Consider the following 27,509-nt stretch of genomic DNA (forward strand, 5'->3'; position numbering starts at 1 on the left):
CTTATCAGCCTCAACCTCTGGATCCTGGTATAGCCAGTGTACAAAAGTAATCAATAAGATATGGCCTTAACTTGTTTTGATGTGCTTATGTACGCCATGAGCTTGCTATAGGTCGTAATTTAAATAACCAGGGGGTAAGAAAAACAAGATATGGATCTATTCAGCTAAGATCGAATTGCATCCATCTTGATAGTTCATACCACTGTTACATCTTGTTTTTCAACTGATATATTCATTCATTTACTTTTTATTAAAACATTTCTTCTGCTGTTTAATAGCATTTTCTAGATTATGACACAAAGCTACATGCATCAACTAATGCAAACCTGAATCATCCTAGAAATGTTTTTTGACACTGCAGTGCATCTACAGATTTTATTTCCTGAAAAGAACATGCATTTGATCAGCAACAGCCAGCTGATCTCTCTTCTGTTGTGCAATGTGCCATCATAGCACACAGCTACTGTTTATTTCAGTCGCTTCTGTTAAGGTTAAGAAACTTTACAAACGTTTAATTGGTAGTTTGTATGTTGTCTATTCTGCTGAACTACGAGACAAGGATGGGGAGTATGATGAATCATGTTTAATTTCTTTATCTCACCCAACACTATACGTAACTCAAATAATAGGTAGCTATTGAAATTTGAAATTAGTTCCTTGATCCGTGTCTGGACTTTACTAATATTGTTGACATCACGTCAATGAAATCTTCAGTATTTTTCGCGTTACCTTAAGCGAGTATTGTTAGATTATAGGGTCATTCTTGTAGTTTATAGAAAATTCGAGGTCTCAGTAAACAAATATTTATATAGATGACTAGCGAGCGCAAGTTAACTGAGTGAAGGCACGTTAGAATGCATGATTGTTAGTTTAGCCCTGACGGGTGATATTTTAAAGCAATTTTTACTGTTTAATTAACATCGATAAGGATAATAATTTGTTTTATTAAAGGGTGTTCTAAGAGACTGAACTCGATTATGTAGATTTTGACGAAAAGGAAACAATTTTGTAAAGTTTGAGACAAAGCTGTGGTAACCCACATAGTAAAGTAACTAAATTTATCATAGATTGTACAGTAAAAACAGGACAAAGAAAATAATTTGTCCTGTCAATTGAATTATAAAGTAGTTGAATTAACACAAACGGACCTTTGACAAGAAAAGATAAATACTTAGAGTTTTAGATATACCTGCGACATCCTGTAGAATAAAGAACTTTTGTAGATACGTGTAAAATGTTATGAATATATTAGTTTAAAATAAGTAAATTATGTACTGTCTGTTTATTGTTCGAATTTATCGCCAACAAATCACAGACAGTTACTGTAGAAGAATCCCAGCCCATTCATATACAAAATTCTGACGTTTGGCATACTAGTCAGGATTACACAGTGGTAAAGGGTTGTAGAAGAAGACGTGAACAACAGCGGAAATAAGTAGGGCTATATACGTATAACTGTAGTGGTGGACCCTTCCAAACGTTGGGCTTGCGAAAATGCATCTGCTATCATGTATACGGACCTTCCATTATCCATCGCTCAAGAGCCACACTGCCCTGAGCTCCCTGTACCCACTCCGCCAGAGAGAAAGTAGCCATCCTCAGAAGAGGGCAGCAAATCAGAAGAGGATGTAGACGTTGAAGATCCAGATTACAATTTCAGAGGTGCAGCTGGTGAGAAAAACCTATACTATCCCAACCAAATATATCTCAATTATTTTATGTAAATAAAAATGTGCAAATTTGCCCGTTTTTACATTAAAAATATGTTAATTTCTAAATTTCATTATCCAGGTCACAAAAGTAAAGTTTGAAGGGAATAATGGCCATTTTCTGTACTTTTACAACATAAGCAATTAAGGAATAACATATACTATCCAGGAACAGAATTGTTACATAGTGTTATATGAATAGACAGTAGTCATGAACGAGACCAGTCTTTGCATGTAATAAAAACATTGTAAATATTTTTCTTGAAGAGGGGTTTATTGTTAGTTACACACGACTGTTTCAGTTTAAATTTAATGTGATTATTATGTGTGAGATAGTCAAAACAGTGAGGTGTCATATTTAGTCATTTTTAGAAGCGATATTTTATGGTAAGTTTCTTTATGTAACTGTTTACAAATCCCACATTTTGTATTTCGACTAATATGAATTAATGATTTTTTATAATAACTTTTTCGTTTGTCTGATTGGGTATTATTGGATCAGAATATCTAGTATTGCATAGAATATTCTAGGCTTTTGTTGGGGTATAAATACACGTGAAAAATCGTTACTGAATTCTATCTTTAGACAGCTTGATCGTTATTTTAGAAACAAAAAGTTTTATGTATACTGGTGATTAATAACAGAGCAGAGAATAATAATTCGTTTTTCAGTTGTGTTATAAAGCAACTGAACAAGTTTTTGTGTACTTTGACGTAAAGAAGACAGTTTTTAAGCTCTAAATGTGTAGGGAACATTTATATATATGTTTCATTTGCTTTTAATATATATTATTTTGAAAACAAGTAGATAGTGTTGTTAGTTTATTGTTGAAATTTATTGCCAACGAATCATGTACACCTGCTGTAAAGAATCCGTCCTTACAAAACCTGGCACTCAACAAGGACTATTAGTTTCCTGGAGCCAGTGCAGTAGCTACTAGAACTTACCAAAGACACTTCTTCCTTCTGTGAAATTTGGAAAACTGGTAGTTTTAAGATCAAGGGAGATACAGGTGTGGTATTTTCAGTTACAGTGATTTCTCTTAGAGTAGATGGTTAGGGCCTTAAAACTGGGAATCTGATTATTTGACAAATACTTTGTTATGGAATGTGAATATATTTCTTCATAACTTGAATGGGTTTATTGCAGAGAAAAATGTGATACAAACATACGCAATAATTTTTTTTATTAACAAGAGAATGTTAAAAATTCTCTTCAAAATGAAAAAAAAAATGTTTTTTTTGTTTGTGTGGGAATTTCGCACAAAGCCACCTCGGGCTATCTGCTGAGCCCACTGAGGAGAATCGAACCCACGATTTTAGCGTTGTAAATCCGTAGACTTATCGCTGTACTAGCGGGAGGCCTGAGGAAAGTGAGATAGTGTTGTGAGGGAACTTTTGTTTACTTTCTCTTGCCACTTCAGTATAATACTTGTGAAAGCTAAAAGTTTGGTTCGAATTTTGCACAAAACTACAGGGTAGCCCGTAAGTCCCTACCCATCCATATATCATATGTATCCAGTGTATCTGTGTGCTGCCCCTCATTCTCGCTGCACTCATGTACCCACGTACTTGTCACAATACGCTCTTCAAGTGTAAGTGGGCTTACATCGGCCATATTTCTCTGAAAAAAAAAAGACATAAATTTATAATACATGCGTAATTGAATATAACATAATAACATATGGGTGGGTATGGACTTACGGGGCGCTCTGTACACGAAGATTATCTGAATTCTTTCTCATACTTACAAATTATTTGAATTGTGGAAAATGCCATTTATTTAGAATGAAGCCTTATTATGCTTAATAACACAAAAGTTTTATAAGGGAATAAAGGAATGCACTTATAAAAGGGAAAACATAAAAATCTTCAGAAACAAATCTTGTACACGATATCAGAGCCCTTCTTTTCTAACTACTCTGTGATAATATCTGCTTTATTGATTTCTTTTCGGACTAACGTAGCCAAAATATAGTAAAAGGATCGAATAGTAAATGTTTTGCAGGTTTAAATATGATACATTTGTTTATGATTTAGACTAAAGAATGAAGCTGGACATAATATAAACATTGTGAAACAATCTTTATTCGATACAAAATACAATAAAAACGAGTACGAGGACAAAAGTCAGACAGGACCTTCACTGGTAAGATCTTTATATGCAATTAGAGAAGTGTTTTTTGGTGTCTTTGCGTACTTGTCTTTGACTTTCTTGTAAGTGAATAAAAATAATTCACTTTTTTGTGTTGTATTTAGTCTATTTTTTGCTTCTAGAATAGTAAGAGAATTCAAATATGCTTTAAAATGCATTTCCTGATGTTTTTATATTCATTGGTTCTACTACCCAAATATTAACAGGAAATGAATTTAAATGGGAATACCACTGCGTGATGGTTTTATCCTATAGCATCTTAATAATATAATACCAACAGGAACATAGAGAAATACCAGTTTTGTCGTAATTTGTTTTACACTATGCATTTCGTAAATATAACAGTACGAATAAAATAGCACTATTGTGTGAATTCTAAGACATTTTACCCTTGCATCAACGAGGAGTAGGTAACAACCGAACCTGTTTAATAGTTTAAAATTGTATTTTCTTTCAGTTTTTGTCATTTTGTGTTTTATTGGCTGGTTCGATTTATTTAATTGAGTGAACTGATACTGTGATAAGGTACGATAACGTAAGTTCGGAAGTTTTTCTCAGTGCCATCATGTTTACTTTTTATGTCGAAGGGGAGAATTATTTAGTTTGTATTTGATATGGGATGACAGAGAGAAATGCTTATACTTGGAGAACACTATGTAGTAACTTAGTACGGGGATTCTCAAAACGTGTTTTAGCTTTATCCTTTAGCCTGGCATCTCAAGTTTCTGTTTCACTTAATTTAACATAATTTTAAGGTTACTCTGGTAGTGATACTGGGTTTTTGTAGTGCTGTTAGCAGTATTAGTAGTGTTACTAGCACTAGAGTAGAGCCATGGTTGAGGACCCCACCTGATGATTTAATAGAAATGTAGAGAATAGAACATTAACACTAATAGCTACCCTGAGGAACATTACTGTCACTACAGATTGTTGAAGTTTTATTGTTAAACTTACAGAAACCAAGAAAATGTTTCTCCATGTACCCAGCCCTTTCTAAGATTATGTTGCAAACCTCTGTTTGGGAACCATTGACACATAAGAAGATTAGTAATTACTAAAAAAAGAAGTTTAATTTTAAAATATGTAATTTTATGCAAATGTAATTACAGTTAATAATGACAACACAATATTACTACTAGTAGTAATAGTAACTGATCAAAATGTTGAGAGTTGTTGCATTATTTTTATCATGAGTATAATAATAGTACATTTTTTACTAATTGTGTTACTGAGGTCACAAGTGATCTTGTTAGTATTCATATTTATAAAGGGAATTGATAAGACTGAGTTGAAGATATTATTTTATGTTAAATTCTGAGGGCAATAGAACAAATTATAAGTTTAATATTTAGAAAAGTTGGACACTTCTTCAGTTAAAGCAGTTTTATTTCTTCATTAGGGTGGTAAATCTGTGTAACAAGTTATCATATAATGTGATTGAGGCTGTAATTTTCAAGAGATTAAAGAAAAAAGTTAATGAGTATTTGTGAAGTCAGAACATCTTTAATAGACAAAAAGACCCCTTTACATACTGTTATTTTGTTTCAACAAGCCAGTACAACCACAAATATTGATATACGTTAATTCTAATCTGTTTAAGCATGAGACTACTGTCTGTTTTATGTTGCGTAATATACCTTGTTTTCAAATAGTGTTGCTCTATTATTAATAATAGTGTTTTTTGCTCACCTATTGACATTGTGTTTAATAAATATACCTTTGAAAATATATAGCTACCTAAATTTTCATTTATATGTGAATATTTGAAGGTGTTTGTGTTTTGTGGACAGAAAAAAAAGACTAAAAACAAAAACAACTGCTAATAATAAAAAGAAGATAGAATTTTTAAAATAATTTTAGTTATTTCTATAATAAACTTAAAAACATTAATTTTTGTTTTCAAATGTATTAATTTGTTCTGATCTTGTTAATAGCATATTTTATGATGATGACAGAACAAGCAAGGTGACAGAAAATGATTCATTCATTTCTTCAAGACCAACTCTATTCTACAAGCAACTACATCTTTAACCAAACATCATTGCTGAATCTCTTGCGTTTAGATAATTATCCAATAAAAGTATAGAGCACTCCATAAATGTCATCTTTCACTTACTAAAAATAAAATTAAGGCAGATCATTAATAGGTGGATTATTGAGGATTTTAAATGACAGTGAATAATTTTCTAAAAATAAAGCATGGATATTCAAGGACAACCTTAAAGAACTAAATCATACCTTGTTGTCAGTATACTGTATTATGTTGAACATTTAATAACATTCATGATGTTTATTATAAGAATTAGAAAAGAATACTCTTGTTTTTTTGTGGTGCATGCCAAAGCTAATAATGTTGGTGATGGAAAATATGAGAAACTAATTGGATAATAAAGGTTACTTAGCACAACTTAACATTTAAAAATGATGAACTTCCCTATCTGCGTAAAAAATAATTAAAATTTAGCTCTGGCTATTTAAATATTCTCAAGCTTTTTCTCAAACTAAATTTACTACATCCATCACACCTCAAAGCAACCCATTCCAAAGGCTAACCACCCTGTTACAAAAATAAAGATGTTTTAACTGAAAATTGCTCCTACTATGTTAAAATTCATATCTGTTTCCACATTTTCTTCCATTCTCACAATTAAATATGAAAAAGATGGTTCGCCAATACTATCAGCTCTTTTAATAATCTTGAACACCTCATTAAAAGTCATAGAAGTAAAGGATATTGGTGGTGTTTTTGGTAAGTCTTGAGCCATTCAAGTAGTGTGATGTTACTAATTATGGCAATTAGGATTTTAGCTTGTGTCTACAGAAACATTGAATAAAAGTCTAAAGAGGTTGTAATGTAATTGAATAGGTCATTGGTAAGACCTCTTTTTGAATATTGAATTCATCCTTGGCCTTTCTTATCTTAGAAAATCATTGAAAAACGTGAAAGGATTCAGAGGAGGACTAATAGGGTGATACCTGGAATAAAAAAGTTATAATATGAGGATATGTTAAGATCTCTGAAAGTGATTTTTTTTAAACAAAAGAAGAGTTAGAAGAAACCTGATTAAAGTGAGAATTGATGGTAATTATAAATCTTTTTGTTCTTATTAAAGGTTATACTAATAGGATGAGAGTACACAATTATAAAATTTGACAGGGTAAGTGTCATATTTAGTTAAGATGGTTTTGCTTTTATAAAATGTTGAGAAATACTGGCTTAAGGCATCTGCACTTCTTATAGACTTATTGTGGAATCAGTTTTTCCTTGCTTAAAAGTTAGGACTCATGAGAGATAGTTTTTGTATTGTTGAAGCATAAAGCAAGTAAAAATGCAAATGGTATAGATAATGACAGGAGTGTAACAGGGTAATTATTAGTTTCCTGAAAAAGTAAATAGTGGATTTCAATTTTTACTTTTCTTGAGGGTGGGTGTGCAAAGATTGCCTTGAAAGAGCAAATATTTTTGGCAGCTTATATTAGTACAGAGAAATATGAGTTGGTTTGTTGGATAGACACCTCACAGCCAGGATTTATTTTTGCTAAGTGTGTGATGATAAATGTAATCATATTTTACCTTCCATAACTGGCAAAGAATATATGTTTAGTAAGGTATATTCAACTATTTATTCTTAGCAACTTTTGTGCAGGAGTTCATTGTGAAACTTGTAGCAGTCATGTGAACTAGAAATACGAAGGTTGTAAATGTGTATTAATCCTCTGATGTAGGTAAAGGTTATGTGCAACAGTATGTTTTCAATGAGCTTATGCCTTCTTGGCATTTCATGGATTGGGATCATATATATTAATTTATAGTATAGAAATTTATACAAGTTAACATGAGGTGGGGTTTGTTCTTTTTTAAATATATTTATTTCAGTTTGAACATTTTTTAATCCATTATTAAAGAAACTGGTTAGGGTTATAATACAGTCCTGAAGCTGAAAGTAAACTATGGTTTAAATTGTAATACTAAATAAAATTTTTTATTTTGTTTCTTGTTTTTTTAGCTCACTTTATTATTTACATAACAGTTCTGAAATCTGAATTTTGTGGATACTTGATACTTTTATAACAGGTATCAGTGTATCTGAACACCACAAACTAAGTTATTAAGCTACATTTTAAAACTATGACCAGAATTTGCTTATTCTGTAACTTATTTTGAATTTGCTTCTTTTCCCTTTGGTTCTCTGGTGCAGTGAAGTTGGTAGCATATGATCAGTATGGAATGTAACTTTTTAAAACCACATAGAACTTGCAGTGAAGATTAAGAAGCTGCATTTGAGGTAAGAAAACAATTAGAGAATGTGGAAGAAAGTAAAAGAGGCATTCTCTTAGATGAAGAGTTTTTGCCAGCAGTAGTGAGAACTGTGCCTTGTTCTTGATCTGTTCTTGAAACAAGAGTTTGATAGGTGGCAAGAAGAAGTCTTAGGCTATTGCTAATGATTTCTGATCATTATTTCTTTTATGTAGGAATAGAAGGATGAAAAATGGGGCATAGTGGCCACAAGCATGCTGAACGTAATGGAGTTGTCTCTGTGGGCTCTTGAGGCACTTACTAGATGGTTGAGACATGACAAAGCTCCAATTATAACCATCTGTGAATGTGTAGTGTGTTGAGGTTCAAATGGAAGATGAAGTTCATATGGAGTACTGTTATATCATTAAGCAGGGAAGTCTACATTTTAACTTGCTGGTACATCATTCTTAATAGCTGATGAAAGCTCTTCTTTAGAGGCATTAAAAAATAATTATTCTTTACTACCAAAAACCTGTTGGATGCTGGTAAGAATGTTTGCTTTGATGTGTGCAGAAGTGAAGTCCCTTGGGTCCCATTGTGACAGAGATAAGTATCCACTATTGATCCGGTCCCAGCATGGCCAGGTGGATAAGGCACTTGTCTCATAATCCAAGCGTCACAGGTTCGAATCCCCATCATACCAAACATGCTCGCCCTCCCAGCCGTGGGGGCGTCATAATGTGACGGTCAATCCCACTAGTCGTTGGTAAAAGAGTAGCCCAAGAGTTGGCGGTGGGTGGTGATGACTAGCTGCCTTTCTTCTAGTCTTACACTGCTAAATTAGGGACAGCTAGTGCAGATAACCCTTGTTTAGCTTTGCACAAAATTCAAAACAAACCAAATCATTGATCCTATGAAAGTCATAGTGGATTTCTTGATGTATTATAGATAGTTTGTGGCCAATTTCTCTTAGACATGCCACACCACTGTTTGCACGTTCTGTGGTTGAAGTGTATTGTAACTTATGGACACAGGAAAGTGAAGATTTCTTCCAATCCTTGAAACGTAATCAAAACATTGGTGCTGTATTATATTTGTCAGAACCTATTTTCATCCTGGTTTGAGTAGTTTTGTGCCTGGATTGTGATGATATGGAGTGTATAATGATAGGTGAATCACATGCTAACCACTCTTAAATGCCAGTTCTGTACAACAAAAGTAGAACTGCTTATAGTTGTGGTGCATGTAAAATATTACTGGCATTATTTGTATGAAGATGGTTCTTCTTTGTGGTGAACCATATCTCAATAAAATGGCCAATTAACTTAAACTTGAAAGGTACAGTTGTGCATTTGGCAACAAACTGCAAATGTATATCTTCTGAATAAATGTTACAGAAACTCTAATAAATTATTCTACCATCCTAAGAAATCAATTCCATTTATTAAACATTGAGATTCTGGATATAATACAATGGTGAAATTCATTATAGAAACTGCCATTGCAATATCTGTGTTTGAATGGATATCACAAATGACCAGTGAGGGACTTTCTGAAGAGAAACTGTGATAGATATAGTCTTGTTGACATTACATATTTTTCGCTTTTACTCATAATTTCATAAAATTACAAATGCAGTTTTCTCCCACTGATGCTGTGGTTACTTGTCCTATTCTGGGAACAAAAAGACTATCTTACTGATTTGCCAACTTTTTATGTAAAAGTAAAGTTAATTCAAATAATAATAATAATAGATAATTATTGTTAAAAATAAATTAGTAATATTTTTGTTATTAATCCTTACCCTAATTTTGATTTCTAAATGGCAAAATTGATAATAATGACAATTTACTTACTTATTCTATCCAAATCATGTCATAAAGTTGTTTTTCATGAAATTGTTGATCTGCTCAGCTTTCATACAGAATTTGTCTTGGTTAGCATTTGCCAAACGAACAGAAAGCATAAGTGTTGTTCAAGAGCTCTTGTTCTCATAAAGCAAACAAGTCTAGGTTACTGACGCTTACAATTCAAGTTAAACTTGAGTGCAAATGTTCACTTCCCACGTGCTTATTGACATCTTTTATTCAACCTTGTTGCACCATGTGTCTCCTAACTTTAATTTAAGCTCATTATAGAGTCAGTAACATGAGTTAATGGTCTATCATTAATTTTCTGTATAGGTTAGTGTAGAGTGGTGAACTTGCACAGAGATTCAGTATTTCTGTCTGCACCATCTCAACATGAAGTTGCACCTTTAGATAAATATCTTTGCTACTTGTACATCAGTGTCTCCTATATAGTTTAAGTACATGTTTATTTGCACACATAGTTGATTAACTGTTATTATAAGTTGATCTTATAAATTCTATTTTATAATTCCATGGATTTGTAAAGAAAGTACTACCCCTGACTTTTATTTAATGTACAAGTAGCAAAGATTTCTGAATGTTGCATGCTATCTTCCCTTTAAGAAAGTCAGTTAATTGTCAGTTAGCAACCTCACATCTTGCCCACTTTATAATCAGGAAAATTTAAAGTATTACTTGTGTGAATTTGTGCATCCAAAGTAAGAACTCTTAAAATAAATATTTTTACATATTCACACCTTATAACTAAAGGGTTAGCAGGTGCATATCACTGTCTTGTGCTGCAAAATATTAAAGGGGATAAAATGTAAAACCTACTAAATTATTCCTTTACTTTAGACTTAGTTGCTTTCTATTTAAAAAAGTGCAGCTAGTCACAGGGCTGTGAACTTTTAGAAATCTATTTGAGTAAGATTTGAGAATGTAAAATTTTAGCATGTGATAAAGTGCTACATGCACCAAAGCAAAATGGTGTGATCAGATGCATTTTCTGGATCAGTGAGATGCTGAATTTGACCTGCTTGCATCTGGTACCAACAACAATATGTATAGAAAGCTACTAATTTGACCAAAATTTGGGACAGTTTTATTATTATGTAAATATTAAATGTAAGGATGGGCCCAGTTGCATGAGTGTTGATAACACTGTTGTCCAAGAAAAAAGAACAAAGTATATTACCATTAGAAAATACATTGATGAGTTAGGCCTACATTTACTATTCCACTTAGCTTGCCACTACATACATCAGTCAGAGCAAAACAGTTCTCTTATTATTAACTTTTTGAGGCCAAAACTCAAGCAGTTGTATTTGTTTTGCCACTTTCATACAAAATCTTTACTGCTTGATGATTTTCCGTTAGTGCCCTCAGACTTCTATTTATTTTTATTTTGTTTAATGTTGCAACTTTCTCCTTGCACATGCAACACAAAACCATCTATCCATCTTTATCACGCACGTTTCTGCTTAATGTAAGAATAAAATGAAGTAATATTCACAAAAACATGAAAGGATACTCCATCCAGTACTTTTTGTCTCAGGGTGACTATACTCGAGAAAAGAGTTCTTAATTGTGAATATGCTAAGTCATTACGTGATTCATAACTTTGTGAACTTGGTATATTATTCACTTACAAAATGTATACTGTACACCTCTGACTGGTTGTGGAAGTTAAAGAAAAATACCAGTGAGGAGCATTTTGTATTTTTTCTCGTGATTGGCCATGATGCTGACCTAATTGTTATAGCTGAGATTAAATGTTAACCGTCAGTTAATACAGTCAGTTGATTTAAGATTAATGACTGAAATAAAGTGGTATTCCTTGCAATTTAAGCTTTCAAGTGCTTATTATCCAATTAATATGCAATGATAGTTGCATACAACACTTAATAGTGAGTGCTGAGTTATAGTATCATTTCTGCAGAGCTGAGTGTGTTTGTAAAACGTATTAGATACACAGCTAGGACAGCTGAGTTTATTAGAGATCCTAGAAAAATTGAAGTTTGGTCTCTGTTTACTTGAACTTCACTTAGAAAAAATATTATGTGCTTTGTATTTTCAAGATGGTGAAGGGTAATTTTGGTTTGTCTCCAAACTGTAGTATTCATAAGCACGTGATTTTTTTCCACTGAGAGAAATAAAGATAATGCTGCTTTATAATATGCATCTTTCCAACTAAAACAACATGATGGGCCCATTGTTGGTGTTGGTAGAGAAATATCATGCATTTGATGCATATGGAAAATACTTATATATTATGTGGCTTAGTATTCATAAGATGAGATTATGAGTATTATTTGAATAATAATAAAGAATAAAATAATTTTATTCTTTATTTATTTATTCTAAATAATGATAAGAATAAAAAAAATTCATTGCATGTAATGTTCTTGGTTAGTTTGATTTATAAATATTTATTATTTGTGCAACTGAACTATTTCCCAACTATGCAGTTATAACTGAGTGTCTTAATTTCATATTTATTTCTATACAGGATAGTTGTGCTCATATTTCATGATATCATATTTGTTTTTGGTATTATGACTTAATATAATTCTGAACTTAAATTAATAGTAAAATCAGACTATTGCCACATGCTGGTGTGATCACAGGTCTGGACAATATAGTTGTATTTACACTGTCCCATCGAAATTTTATGGATCTTGTCTTCACTAGTCACTGAGACAGATAAATTCTTACAATATAGTGGTGAGTGTATATATACCATTTGTACTGTGATTCATAGTAGTTATGCCACATAGTGTCCAGGCAACTTTTCTCTTCAAAATATTGAATTGTGGCCCTGTTGGTTGTGATTTTTAAACATATATCACTTAAATGCCTGACCTATTGTATGTTGAGTTGACTTGGAGATTTAAAATCTAACTTTTGCTATATAAAGTAATGATTTTTTTTACAATTGATTATCTTGTTTCTTGGTTTCAGCAGCAATTAAGGTTTTATCTACACACCAAGAACGTGAGGGGAAGATAAATTGATGTTAGTAGGGCTGAGGCTCTGAGAAAATTATTCAAAACGCTTAGGAGGAAACCCAATCTTCCAGCTTCCAAATTTATAGAAGAAAATAGCCAATTACAAGTTGTTTTAGAAAAACATTTCCTTGCCTTTCTAGTTCTCTTAAAGTATTTTGTAGGGTTTTGACTTTTTCTGAATCAACATATGGTTGTTTTAGTAGACCTTTTGAGGAGAACTTTTATAAAATGCCTCACAATAGATTAAATTGGAATCTGGAGATTGGTTTAAAAGTTAAATGTGTATAAAATTGTCTTAGCAGTAGAAAACTTACCTTAGCTGATCACTGTTTATGTTAATACATTAGATGCCTACTTGGACAGTAATATTTCTAAATTTTCTGATGATACTGAAATGCTTGAAAAAGCTAATTCTTTTGAGAATGCTACCCTGATCAAAAGATAGTTTTGGGGAATAATTAGTGTGGAAAATGTGTTTGAAGAGTAAGAAGTATAAAACTACATGTCAGAAGTACATGATTATTATGGAATAGTGAAAGTTTTGTTTCTCATAACATCATAGTATCATGAGTGCTTAGAAATTGTAAATTTAAGAATAAGAAAGTTACTGAAACCACATTCAAAACTAACGAAGCCTTGGATGGAGTAGCATAGCAGTGTTGATCCATTTACTATATGAAAGATTTAAACATGGGTTGCTAGAATGAAACCTGGCTTAAGTCATTTCATTCAGAAAGAAGGAATTAGTGTTCACCCTGTGTACTCTGATTTAATTTAGATGTTCATAATTGTTTTCCCATAGTCTTCCTGTGAGTTGCTGTTTTGTGGTGTGATGAAAGGTTGGAAATATTAATCTGAGTAGTAGGAATAATATATGCTAAGTTTAGAAGTTTACTCTATATTCAGACGTGTTCTTTGATTTCCAGGATTTTTATTTGGTTAGCAATTATAAATTTATACATTGATTAACCTGATGATGTTTTATTAAGAGAAATAATCAGTATCCAGTGAAAATTCTTCAGTATATTAGCTTTCAGCTTTATTAAGAGATAAGCACCCTACTGGGCTTGGGCTTGTGTCTACCTCTTGATAAAGCTGTAGGGTGAAATGTTGAGGAGTTAAAGAATTTTCACTGGGTACTGGTTGTTTCACTACATGAAACATGTTAACAAACTGGGTTGCACTATGCTGCCTGAATTCTTCCCGATATCTATGCAAAGCTAATTTAAAGTATTTTTAAAAATTTGATAGAGAGTTGCATAGATTTGAAGGGACAGGATTAAAAAACATTTATTTTTGAGGTAGCTTATATGAACCAAATGACATTTTGTTACCTTGTTTTTTATTTTGTCCTTTGGTGTTTTGGTTGGTTATTTTGATGAGTAAGTGAGTGACTTTAATAGGCTTTGTATGTTTGTACCATTGGTTTGTTATTAATTATACAAAAATTGTTATATTAAAACAATTTTGAAGCTTCACTAGCCATGTAAATATGTGTGATCATGCCCTATTTGATAATCATATATCTTAATAACAGTCCTGCAGTGTTCTTTTCAAGGCAAAAGGCTTTATTGTAAGGTTTTTTTGCCCAAAGCATGTCACATCTTCCTGTAGAAAAATCATAATCCATTTCACATACAAGAACAACTATTTCCCAGTGCCCATTTCAAGATTATGTACGATGAAGAAATACGAAGATGCCATGTCTGGCAGCTTGACTGATATGCCTGCACATGGAATAGCATAAATTTTCATTCTCCAGTTTCTTGAAGTATGCAATGGTTAAACAGGAGAAATTACTAGAAGTCTTATCTTGGTGAACCCATACTTTATTGTCCTCATTTCCAGAAGGATATCTTTATATATTATGTTGAATGCTGTTTCCTAGGGCATATGCATGGCTTTTGTCTCTGATCAGGTGTTTGATTATTCTCATTTATTACAAAATGTTGCATTTTGCTTAATGCAGTTGGAATATAACTTGTTGTAGGTTTCTTAATGGATGGTCATATTATCTCAAATTGAATCACACTCCATTTTTTTCCAGTGCTAATAAGTGTATCCTCATATGGAAATTTTAAATCCTTGATCTGAATACATTTTATGGCCTAAGTTTAGGAATATCTTGCATTGGAAATATATATCCTCTCAAAAGTGGTTAATTTCTGGTGGTATCACTCTACCTGTGAAAAAGCCAAACAATGTTCAGATGTAATTCTGATACATTATATTCCACAATTACTGTGTATTGGCTGTGTTTTTTGCATGGCTTGCTGATTTGTATAATCAAAATCATTTTTATATAATACGCTGAACCTTTTGCATAGGAAGATTTTTACCAGTAATTATATGATATGATAGTTTAATTATATATCATAAATCATGTGTTATATCTTTTTTTAAAGTTTTATGCAAATGCCTATATCTTGGTCACATAATTAGGAAATTAATTCATTTAATTCAGAAAGAAGGGATTAGTGTTTGGCCTGTGTACTCTGATTTGATTCTTATATATTACAAGATGTTGTATTTTGCTTATTGTAGTTGGGATACAACTTGTTGCAGGTCTTTTAGTGGATGGTCATGTTATCTTAAATTGATCCACACTCCCTTGTTTACCAATGCTATTAAGTATATCCCCATCTGATTATATAATGGTTTTTTATTAGCTTACCTCATAATAGGTGTGCATGCAAGGAAGTGGTATTGATACAGGAAATTCAAGTACAATAAATGTTTTGTTGTTTTATTAACATGGGTGTGTGTGTGTGTGTATATATATATATAATAACCATTAGCCTTAACTCTTTTACTGTTTAATTTTTTAGGTTCATTTTAAGATACAGAGTAAAAGAACGAACGTGAACAAGTAATGAAATACTGAAATATACTGGTTAACTGTTAGAAGTTCAAAGGGAAATACCTTTTCTTCAAAAAGGTACAAAATTGCAAAAAACAGAGCATTGCTCTAGTAATTTCAGAGGGACATGTATGTACCCATGGCAGAAAGAAAGTTAAGAATACTTGAGAGGTTTGAAAACTGCTGTAATGGAAAAATTAATATAGATATACATATTTTTGTTTGAAATTTGAATATTTAGGATGAATGTGGTAATACATTAGTCATTATCATTATTTTTCAGAAAACTGTTGTCAGTGTTAATTGAATTCAGGATCCTTCACTATGACTAATGATGGACTTTTAAATGGGGTTTCACTGAAATGGGATCCCAAAAACCTGGAAATATGTACTCGTTCAGTTGAAAAAACCTTAGAGCCTTTAGTGATTCAGGTATTTGTTCATACATGTATCTTCTAACATCTTATTTAATTTATTCAAATATTTCATATAGTTTTATTTCAAAAATTGATATAAATGAGAATTATACTAGATCAGTTATAGGGCATTAAAACAAATAACTGCCTTAACAGAAAGTTTGATACAATTCTGTTTGAACCAAAACAAAGCAAATTGATATGATGAAATTCAGACAACTTGTGCTAACTTAGACTCACACTAATTAGTATCTTGGGATGACAGTATGTGTGATATATTCTAGATGATTGTATTGGTGTGGATATTCTAAACTCACATTAACACAAAAGTATAACATATACTTTTGTTGCTAAGTAATATGACATAAAAGCCATTAGTGGAATGCATTGTTATCAAAATGCTCTGTATCTTCTACATATTAAAAGTTGTTTTATAAGGAACCAATTATTTCTACGTGGTTTATCACTAGCTCGCCTCATTAAAGATGATACATATGCATGCATGCATGTAAATGCCTAGCTGTGATTTGTATGTATAACATAAGTAATCATTTCTTTTCTATGTGATGTTTGTAAGCTTGATTCATTAAAAAGATATGCACTTACCCTTGCACATGCATGAATAATAATACCCAGGTGCATGCTCTCAGGGTCCACTTAGTATGAGTGGAAAACTACAGGTTTTTATTATCTCTTCTTGTGGAGCTATGGTAGTTAAACTTCTTTTCTATGTGGTTTTTCATTAGCTTACTTCATAAAAGGTGTGCATGCAAACACACACACACACATACATGGATAAGTAATAATACCCAGATGCATACCCTCAGGACTCACAGTGTGGATGCAAAATTTCATGTTTTTAGATCCTTTCTTCTTGAAACTAGAGTAGTCACACACACAAACACACACACAGATATGCTTATTTATTGTTACAGATATATTGTATAGATAACATAATATTTTAAACAGCGTTTCTGCATGTAGTTTTAGAATTTTATGTATGTTCATTCAAAATACCCATAATGATAATTTTAACAAGTATTTTTCTTTTGCTGGTTTTAAACAGAGGCTTCTATTTTGTTTCATTAACAACAATTTTACTGTAGTGAACCATTTGAATAGTAATTCTATTCAATTTTTCCCAAAATTAACTGGGATTTTGCTGATGTTTCAGCTTTCTTTACAAATTTTCAGTCACAATGTTAGTCTTTTAATCTTACAATAGAGGAAGAGACTTGTAAATAATTATCATTCATACCATTGGAATGCTAGTTCTAAAATACATGAAGTTGCATTTTTTCTTTACAGTGATACATATGACTTTTATACTATACTGAATTTTGCTGAAATCTCAAATTCACTGACTTCACCAAATCAGTCAAACAGAGTAGAAAGTTACTGATAGGCACCATAAATGATGTAACCATCTAATATTGCTAGGTTAAACTTGTAACTTTGTGAATAATAATAAAATATAAGCTTCTTTTGTTTTATAACTTTTTAAGCAATAATGAAAATTTTATATTGATAATATAAGTTTATTAATTTTAAGTTTTGTTCTGTAGTTGAGAAAGAGTAGCTGTAAAAATGCCTTTTTTTGTCATAAACAAGAAACAGAAGACTATCAAATGATCAGTTATTTGTGTAAGACAAACTAAAGATTTGTTTCAATGCTTAGGTTACAACATTAGTCAATACTGAAGGACCTTCCAAGAAGAAGAAAGGTCGTTCCAAGCGGGCTCATGTTTTAGTAGCTGCAGTTGAGAAAGCAAATGAAAATTTTATCCAGCAAGGACAAGATATTGCTTGTGAAAATCCTGATATCCAACATGAAATGCTATCTGCTGTTGAAGAAGTACAGAAAACAGGTAATATCAGTTTATTTTTCTTTACTGTAAAAAGTTAAATTGTTGTTGTTGTAGAACTTTTAACAACCAATAAAATTTAAGTAAAAATAAACTGATGGTATAACTTAGGTTTTCATTAGATAAAATTTAAATTGGTTTTCTTTATTAAGTTAAGCATATTATTTTAAACACTTTAAATTGCTGAGAAAATCTTGAAAAAACAGTGGTAAAGAATAACCTTATAACAACATTTTATATCTGAGTACATAGAAAAGTATAATTTAGAAAGAAATATGTTTTATCAGTATGTTTAGAAAGTACATCTTGTTCATTTTTTTTCTACATATGAACAAATAAAACCAGTGTAAATGATATAAAGTTAAGCTTCACACCAACAATATTTTTTGTATATTATAAAAACATATAAAATTGAGGGATAGTCTATTTCCTGACAAACATACATGATTTTCTGTAGTGATGACCAAAGCTTCTAGTAAAAAACTGCTTACAAAATGCATGTGTAAATGTACACACTACATGAAAAATTGCAAAAAACGTACAAAACAAGCAGGGCTAAAGCACAAGATTGATAAAAAAAAAGACTCAAACAAAAGATTACAAAATATTATATTTTGACTTGCAAGGGCTATTAGCTTACCCTTTCACTATGAATATTTGCACACATTAAGTATTTTGCACTATAGCTTTTGATACAGCATGTGCATCTTCACAAAATTTGGTGATTTTAGTAAAGATTACAAATATTTTGTATGCAAACAATCAGATTTTTTAATGAAATATTTTTACTAAAGATTTGTTTGTGAAAATGTTTTTTTTTGTTACTAGTCTGAGTGCAAAGTGATTTCATATTGTGATTAAAAACTATTCTTCAACCCAAAAATTTCAAATATCATATATTTAATCTCTAAAACCTTGTAAATACATATTTACAAATTGAAATATGATCATATACTACAAAATTATAGTCCACTAAAGCACAGCCAAAATTGGATACTGGATATGTAACACGAGTGCCTGTGCGACACATCAATGCAAGTTATGTCGCACAGGCACTCGTGTTACATATCCAGTATCCAATTTTGGCTGTGCTTTAGTGGACTATAATTTTGTAGTATATGATCATATTTCAATTATTATACATTATATATATGTATATAGGTAATTACTATTTAAAAATAATTTATGAAATTTATTTTTTTTAAAATATAGAACAATAAATCAAGAAGTAAAGCAAATGGATATCTCTTCTCACTACAGTCTTTGTATTCAGTTGTTGCTGGACGTAGGTTACTAAGCCTTTTAAAATTTTGCACATTGAGGATATCAAGTAAATATTTTTTTAGGTTTTATATGTATACATATACAGTTGAATAACCAAAAAGTCATAGATAACTACACCGATACCATAGAATTCCAGTATAATTTATTAAGCTTAGCAACTAAGATGTATTTAGATTTTAAAACATAAATTCTAGTATAATTTATTAAGCTTAGCAACTAAGACGTATTTAGATTTTAAAACATATGAAGCTTTGAGTAGAATAAAGGCACAACCTACTTCCTTGAAATCTTTGATCAAAATATAATGGTAGTCTTTTAACAGGTTAAATTGGCTGAGGAAACCACTCTGGGGACATTCTAAGCTGTTTATTGGTTATTCACATGTCATATATTGAAGTAAGGGATCATTTACAAAAGTGGAAAGAGGTGAATGGGACCATTGTGTTTGATTCAGTACATAAACCATATCTTAGCAATATAAAAAGATACAAGGTTCTTATTTTATATTCTAGCTTAGTAATATTCATAATGTGAGTTACTAATTTCTCCAAACTATAGATTTAGTATCTAATTTTAAACAGTGCTGCACTGAACATATTACATGACTCACTAAAATCTATATTTAGATGTTTTTTTAATATATAGTTCTAAATTAACAAATTAACTTGTACAAAATATAAAAGTTTGAATTATAATCTATAATTTGATTCCAAACGTACTGACAAAAACTCATAAAATAATAGTTCAATAAAATTTTGAATGCAAGTCGTCATACAAGATGATGTGGCCTTTGACCCATGACTCAGTGCGAAAACTTGGGTTTGTTCATTTGAACATAAATACATATCAGTAAATATGATGAGCAACATATACTAGCTATTAGCTTTTGTAATCACTTAAGCCTAAAACAACAACAGCTAATGAATATAGAAATATTTACCTTATAATTCCATTTATTAACAGAAATATAGAACTAATTGCATTAAAATCTGTAGTCAAAGACACTTTTATACAACACTTTAATACTTGTAAAATACATCTACACTTTAATTCCTTTGGAAACTGATTAAGGTAATAATGAACAATTTTAGTGCATTGACTTTAATTAATTAATTTACATTAATTTTTGCAAATTACTCTCTTTGCAATATTTACAATTGTTGTGAATTTTGAAGTTTTATTATTACAATTGAACTTTATCAAAGCTTATCACATTTATTCAAACTTTATTTTTAACAGGACACTTAATTTTATTTATTGCTTTCTGCTCATTGCTGCGTAATATGTTATGACGGATGTTAAAGTTGTAATTGTGTTAAACATAGATTTTTAAATATGTTAAAAATATTGAAGCTTGTAGCCTGCATTATGTCTGCATTTTCTGTTCTGAATAATTCTAGATGATTTTTGATTATTCTGGAATGTTCTAGCATTCATCTTGGTCTTGACATGCAAGAGCTAACCATCAACCATCCCTCAATAAAAAAAAAATCTCTACATCAGTTTCATGAAGAACTTGTCAAAAACAGTCTCACTTGTAGTTTTTTAGACAGCAAGCTCTTTAATGATCTTACAGGGCAATTAAAAGTGAATTGTCTTGAGCAGGAGCAAATACACTCCTAGGTGTTGCAAAGTTAATTTATAGTACTGAAGAGGCCCAAGCTTCTGATGTGGCATATCTACTGGAAGAGTGGGAATTCATTGATTCTGTAAAGGCAGTTTGCTTTCACACATCAACAAACAACACTGGTCACAGGAATGGAACATGTGTACTGAAAGAACAAATATTAAACAGAGGAAGTTAAGGACAGTGTCATTGAGTTTTCTACATCACAACTTCAGGTCAGCCAACCTAGAAATAAGTATCAAGGGTTTCTTGAACTAGCAATAACTTTTCATGGTGGCATTCTTCGTTGGGGAATACAATTTATAATAGCTATGGCACTGTATCATGCATTGTGAATGGTCAAGTATTAATTTCACTGGCCTTGAAGAAAAAGAACTTCATGGCATCTGCATCTAGGAGAGTTATGATATATTTTACCTGCTCTTTTAATTTTTGGAGCTATGCTCCTGAAGTTTCTGGTAGCCATAATCATGACTACTATTATCGTGGCAGCAGAATTAACAACCACTTTCAATGGGTCAAAACCACAATTCTTGGCTCATGAAGTAACAACTCTGGTCCATCACGTGTTGTCAAATTTCATGCAGTAATCAGAGTAAACTGATGATATGCCTCACATAGTTTTCAGTAATCGTTTAATTGTTGATTTAGACAATCTATTTCTCTCTTCTGAATTTGTTTCTTAGTTCCATGTAGTTTTGGGGGGCTTGACCAGAACTCTCTCATCACTGATGGATTTATTATTCAATTATGTTCTGTACTTATTTCCTGTTTCCCACAGTTGATCCCTACCCTTCTAAGGGATGAGCCTTTAAGTTATTTAATGTTTCCTCTTCTTGTGAATATTGAGGTTAATGCAAGCTATTTCTTTTGGGAGGGATTTGCATTTGGGGTCAATATGGCTTGATTCCTGCATACTGTGGATGATCATGCTTTTTTTTTTAAATTGTTCCAACTTTCCTTTTATAGACTTACAGCATTTAGTGTCATTTCTTGCTTGGTAGGGATCATACCTTTATAATTCAGTCAAATAGTCCTGTATTCATCTAACTCTAACCACCCTTTAGGATCAGGGTTTGTTGAGGCGGAATCCTTCAATTTGCTCATGTTTAGATATCCTTGAGATGAGATCTATGGGATCTGAATACTCGTTCAGTACATTTATCCTCTACTTCCACTCACCTCTGCTGTTGTCTCATAATCACATTCCCTTACCACCTTTATGACTGTTCTAATCTTACCAACCTCCTCACACATGTTGCTCCCTTCCATGATTTCCAAGTCAGTTTGTTTTTCAGTGAAATCCTTACCTCTCCCATGATATTTTTCCCATAACCCTTCTGGGTTGAATTCACCAATTTTTTCTCCTGGAGTTTTTTTCTTTGTCCTGATGATTGTTACCTTTTTTCATGTTTTTTTCTCATTAGATTTATCACCTTATCATGTCTCTTGATGCACATTTTGAGGGATATTATCAATACTAGGACTGTTTGTCTTGTCAGTGGTAGTAAGTACTCTAATTAATTTTTTATTTTTCTTTGTAGGAGGCTTTATTGCATATTTGGGTCCCATTTTGTAGTATGTATTGTAAACTAGCTAATTTTAATCTTAACACTTTCCTAAACTGAAAATGTATTTCCAATAGGTACTTACTTCCTCTCACATTTCCCACTTTTTCTCTCCACTTCTAGTGCAATTTGCTTTGGTTAGTTATTACTAATCTTGAAGTGATTAGCACTATATAACTGTAGAGAATGCTAGTTACAGTAGGGTAGTGTTGCACTCCTGTTGGTGGAGCGCTTTTGCATGAATATTTGCATGTTAGTATGCAGTAATAAATTGGAGTACCAAGTGAAAAGTTGCATCATATAGAGGGCAGTACAAATCAAGAAGCTCTTTGTGAGGGAAGTAAATATCTATTGAAAATACATTTGTTAGTTAAAGAAAATGTTAACTTTCAAAATCTGCATGTAAAAACAGTTTTGTACACTTATAGTATCTCAGTGAGGAACTCATTGGTTTATCATTTCTTGTTCAGCTGTATCTGCAGAGACAAAATAAGCAATAGTAAAGGAATTATAAAAAAACAAAACATGGATGAACCTGAAAAACATATCCAGAGACATCTGCAGAAACAAAATAAGCAATAGTAAAGGAATTATAAAAGAACAAAATATAGATGAAGCTGAAAAACATATCCAGGTGAATATCTCCCTTCACACTGGTGGAACTCAAACTGGCCCTTCATTGGTCTGGCAGTACCTCGGTCGGACCTGATGACTTGCTGCACCATCTGTCTCTTGCTATTCTTTTGATTGTTTTTAACTGGATTTGGTAGGAGAATGTTCTTCCTGATGCCTGGTACCAGGCTATTGTACTTCCTTTTTCTAAGCCTGGGAAGGATCCCAAGATTCCTTGAAACTATTGTCCAATTGCTTTGACAAGCTGTCTCTGTAAGACCTTAGAGAGGAGGGTTAATGCTCGTCTTGTTTGGTTCCTCGAATCAAACAATCTCCTCTCGCTCACCCAGTGTGGGTTCCGACGACAGCACTCCACCATGGACCACCTGATTTGACTTGAAACGTTAATCAGAGAAGCCCTTCTCAAATGACAACATCTAGTATCAATATTCCTTGACATTGAGAAGGCTTATGACACAGAATGGAGGTATGGCATTTTGTGAGACCTCCATTTATATGGGTAAAATGACCATTTGCACATTTTTATTAAAAAAAAATTTTAATGGACAAGCAATTCCAAGTTCATTGGGTTTGGCACTTTCCTGTTCTTTTCTACGGGTGCTTGGAGTCCCTCAGGGCTGTTTTGAGTGTCACATTTTTCATTATAAAGATTAATGCCATCACTGAACAACTCACTCTTACTGCTGCAAATAGGCTATATGTCGACAACTTTCACATCTCATGAAAGTCGTGAGATATATTGAGTGGCAGCTAACGACTGCCCTCAATCGTTTACTGAAGTGGACCACAGCAGACGGCTTTAACTTCTAAAACAGTTCTAAAAGCTCTAAAACCGTCTGCATGCACATTTGCTGCCAATGGAGTATTCTCCCTGATCCTGAACTCCGTATCGGTGAAGTTGTACTATCTGTGGTCCCTGAGACAATGTTCTTAGGACTTATCTTTGACCATAAGCTGATCTTTATACCACACATCAAGCAGCTACAGGTCAAATGTACAAGAGCACTGAACATCCTCTGTGTCCTCTGTTCCACCACTTGGGGACTGGATCGATGTCCTATGATAAAGATATATCATGCTGTTATTCAATCGAAACTCGAATATGAATCACTGGTGTATGATCCTACCAGGACATTGGCCTTAAAGATGCTGAACCCAATTCATCATCAAGGACTTTGGCTCTGCAGTGGGGCTTTCCACACTTCCCAGTTCAGAGTTTATACATAGAGTCTCATGAACCTTCTTTGCACCTCTGCCATTTGCAACTGTCTTTACTATATGCTTCAAACTTAATTCCTTAACAGAACATCCCATCTGGGTTTGTGTTTTCCTTCCTCAGTGGGCCATACTTTCTCAGAACAGACAATCTGCCATTGCTCCTTTTGGCCTTTGTATCCAGGTGCAGTTGAATGAATTGGGTCTGTCCATGGATAACATTGCTGTATCCACTGGTCAGCCCATCTCACCTTGGCTTTTTACAGTTCTCAAATGTGACCTATCTTTAAGTCATCTGAGAAAAGCAGACACACCCAATTGGAAATACTGTCTGTTATTTGCTGAACATCTTTCAAACCATCCTTCCATTCCTATTTATACAGGTGGTTCAAAATCAGGTACCTGTGTGGGCTCTGCCATGGTTTGTTGTGGTTCAGTGATTGCACGCAGAATCCCCTCTACTTCTGTATTCACTGCTGAACTGTATGCCATTTCTCTTGCCCTGGATTACATAGAAGCTAATCAGTACTCAATATCTCTTAGATATCTACTGGCCCTGGAATTGCTTCACGTTAGTTCTTGCCGGTATTCAAAACTGACTGGCCCTTTTTTTCTCTTTAACATCTTCTTCTATTCAGTTTTTCTGGATACTGGGCCTAATTGGTATTTGCACGAAGGAGTTTGCTGACACCACAGCTAAACCTATCTGCTCTGGCACTATCACTGCTGTGCCTATTCCATGCATGGACTATGGTCCTGTATTCAAGGCTCGGCTCTGTGCCAGCTGGCAGTCAATTTGGAGTGAGCAACGTGAAAACAAGCTTTTCCAGATAAAACCGTATATTGGACTTTGGCCGTCTTGCTTCCATAAGGATCAGAAAGAGGAAGTTGTTCTAACTACACTAGCATTGGTCACAATTTTTAACTCATCATTTTTTTATCTGGAACTGATGCACCAATGTTTAGTCTGTGTAACACTCAGTTAACAATAAGCCACATTTTACTTTCTTGCTGTCATTATGACTTTCGACGTGGCACCATTTTAAACATGCAGAGATGCCAACCATTACGATTTGAGCGTAATCATTACGATTTTGGTGTATATATTACGACTATATGCTCATACAGACAAATATTACGACTTGTTGCAACTCCTAAATTATTATATATTATATAGGCCTATACAATAAAGTGATAAATTGTTCCCCAAGGCTTGAAAGGGGTGAAAAGAAAATTTCTAGTGAGATACAAATAACTTTTGATAATAAATAAAAGACATAGTCCGAATGGCTACTTGCAATAATCATGTTTGTGCTTGAAATAATAAAAAAATATTTGTATCTCCGACGTCTACCAATAGTTTGAGTGTGGTGCTTCTCCATACTGGGTACGTGGGGGAATCCATAGTTACGTCATCAGTGCTTGTCAGCCAATCAGTGCTCATGTAGATGGGTATTTCTCGTTTTCTAAGCAGCATAGAAACACCAATGCTATTGTTTACAAAATGGAAAAAAAGAGGCCTCGTTTACCAGATTGTCTTGTTTCTGGCAAATCTAAAAGGACTAAAACTGTGAATCAAAAATTTAGGAAAGAGTATAGTGCAAAATATGCGGTAATTGCATTAAAAGTCAGTGACAGTCATGCATTTTGTACAGTTTGTCACATTGATTTTTCTGTGGCACATGGCGGGATAAACGATTGTTTCAAACATACAAAACTGGCATCTCACCAACAAAAGGTTGAGGCAAAGACAAAAATGATGCAGATAATGACATTTATGAATAAGAATTCAGAATATGAAAAATAATTTCAAAGAATGTTTTTTAATTTATTTATTAAATACACAAAACACAGTCATAAATGAGCAATCTATAGCAGTAATAAATAATAATAGTTATAATAATAATAATATAATAATAAACAGCTTAGAGACATTGGTTAGGTCTAGTAGCTGCAAAAGATAAAGGGCTCTGTCTGCAATCATTACACTTAGTCATATTCCATCTTTACTCTCAACTGGACCCAGATAGACTTCTGTGTCTGGTCAGGGTTCTGCATTGTTATAATGCATTTACTGCTACCCTCCAGGATACAAGCAACTACCTTTTCATCACATAGAAATCATCCTCACCTGTTTGATTTGCTCCTTTTATACTTTGTTCCATGATTCCTCCTGTCAACTTTGACATGTCACATTTTCCCTTGCTTCTTGTCTTCATTGTCCATTGGAGGAGATTCTACAATTTGGCATGTGAACCAATCCCAGTACATTCATCTCCCTCTGTTGTCTTCATATTGAACTTTTCTATGCATTGGGATTTTGTTTTCCACCTGTGACTTTAGTGTGACTGTAACTAGAATCCTTCAGAATCCTTTCTTTCCCTTTTTCTCACTGGATTTCACTCTGTGGCAAGTAGTGCTTGACCAGGTATTCTTTAACTGTAAACCTGCACTGTAAGCCTTGTTGAATCATACTCTTTTGTCCATGGCTTTGTGCACTCACCTTCAAGATGAGGTGTTCCACGAAATCACTTGACAGTTATTTATTTTGTAATAATTGCTTCATAAACATGCCCATTCTGGACCATATCACCTGTGGATTATATGGGTAAAGCAGAATGGGATTGTTGCCATGCAGTGAGTGAATAACTCTCTATGGTCTTCTTTTCAAAGCAGGGTTTTGTTGCCACCTATAGCACTGTTGCTGGTGATGATGTTCCTCTGGTCTCTCCACTGCACTGTCACCCTCCTTCCTCAAGTGGAGTATTGGAGTCCTTACCACTTTTTAGTTCCAAGCTGCTGGGGTGGTTGACTACAGAGGTACTCTCCTGAATGATTTCTATAAAAAACTTATTAGAACCATTTAATCAGTTGAGAGTAGAGTGGTAGTATTGTGTAGGTGTGGATGTAATGTGGCCTCCACAGGAGTTGACTTCTTACCATGTTGGTTGACATGACCTCCTGATCACATTTACTCAACTATTGGAGTTGAGTCATCACCTTAATAGATAACATGACCACCTTAAGCCATTTACACTACCATGGAGAGAGCTGTCACTTACCTAGTTTATGTGGC

The 27,509-nt window shown here is 32.9% G+C and overlaps 1 protein-coding gene across 14 annotated transcripts in view; it reads left to right on the forward strand.

Moving 5' to 3' along the window:
- Positions 1-2,495: 2,495 nt before the first annotated feature.
- Positions 2,496-27,509, forward strand: part of LOC143229073 (catenin alpha-like) — a 59,975-nt gene continuing 34,961 nt past the window's right edge. Inside the window, exons 1-5 of one of the 14 annotated variants that reach the window (XM_076460833.1) lie at positions 2,625-2,722; positions 3,750-3,858; positions 5,799-6,946; positions 16,109-16,257; positions 17,920-18,109. In XM_076460833.1, the coding sequence (XP_076316948.1) occupies positions 16,150-16,257; positions 17,920-18,109 (298 nt within the window). In that variant the 5' untranslated portion in view covers positions 2,625-2,722; positions 3,750-3,858; positions 5,799-6,946; positions 16,109-16,149. Of the gene's footprint in view, positions 2,723-3,426; positions 3,859-3,895; positions 3,927-3,990; positions 4,275-5,798; positions 6,947-16,108; positions 16,258-17,919; positions 18,110-19,318; positions 19,437-19,719; positions 19,817-27,509 lie in introns of those variants that run through there. The other 13 variants (XM_076460836.1, XM_076460839.1, XM_076460832.1 and 10 more) reach the window with 13 other exon arrangements.

This window comes from Tachypleus tridentatus, chromosome 10, assembly GCF_004210375.1.
Source record: "Tachypleus tridentatus isolate NWPU-2018 chromosome 10, ASM421037v1, whole genome shotgun sequence".
In the NCBI taxonomy this organism is placed as follows: Eukaryota; Metazoa; Arthropoda; class Merostomata; order Xiphosura; family Limulidae; genus Tachypleus; species Tachypleus tridentatus.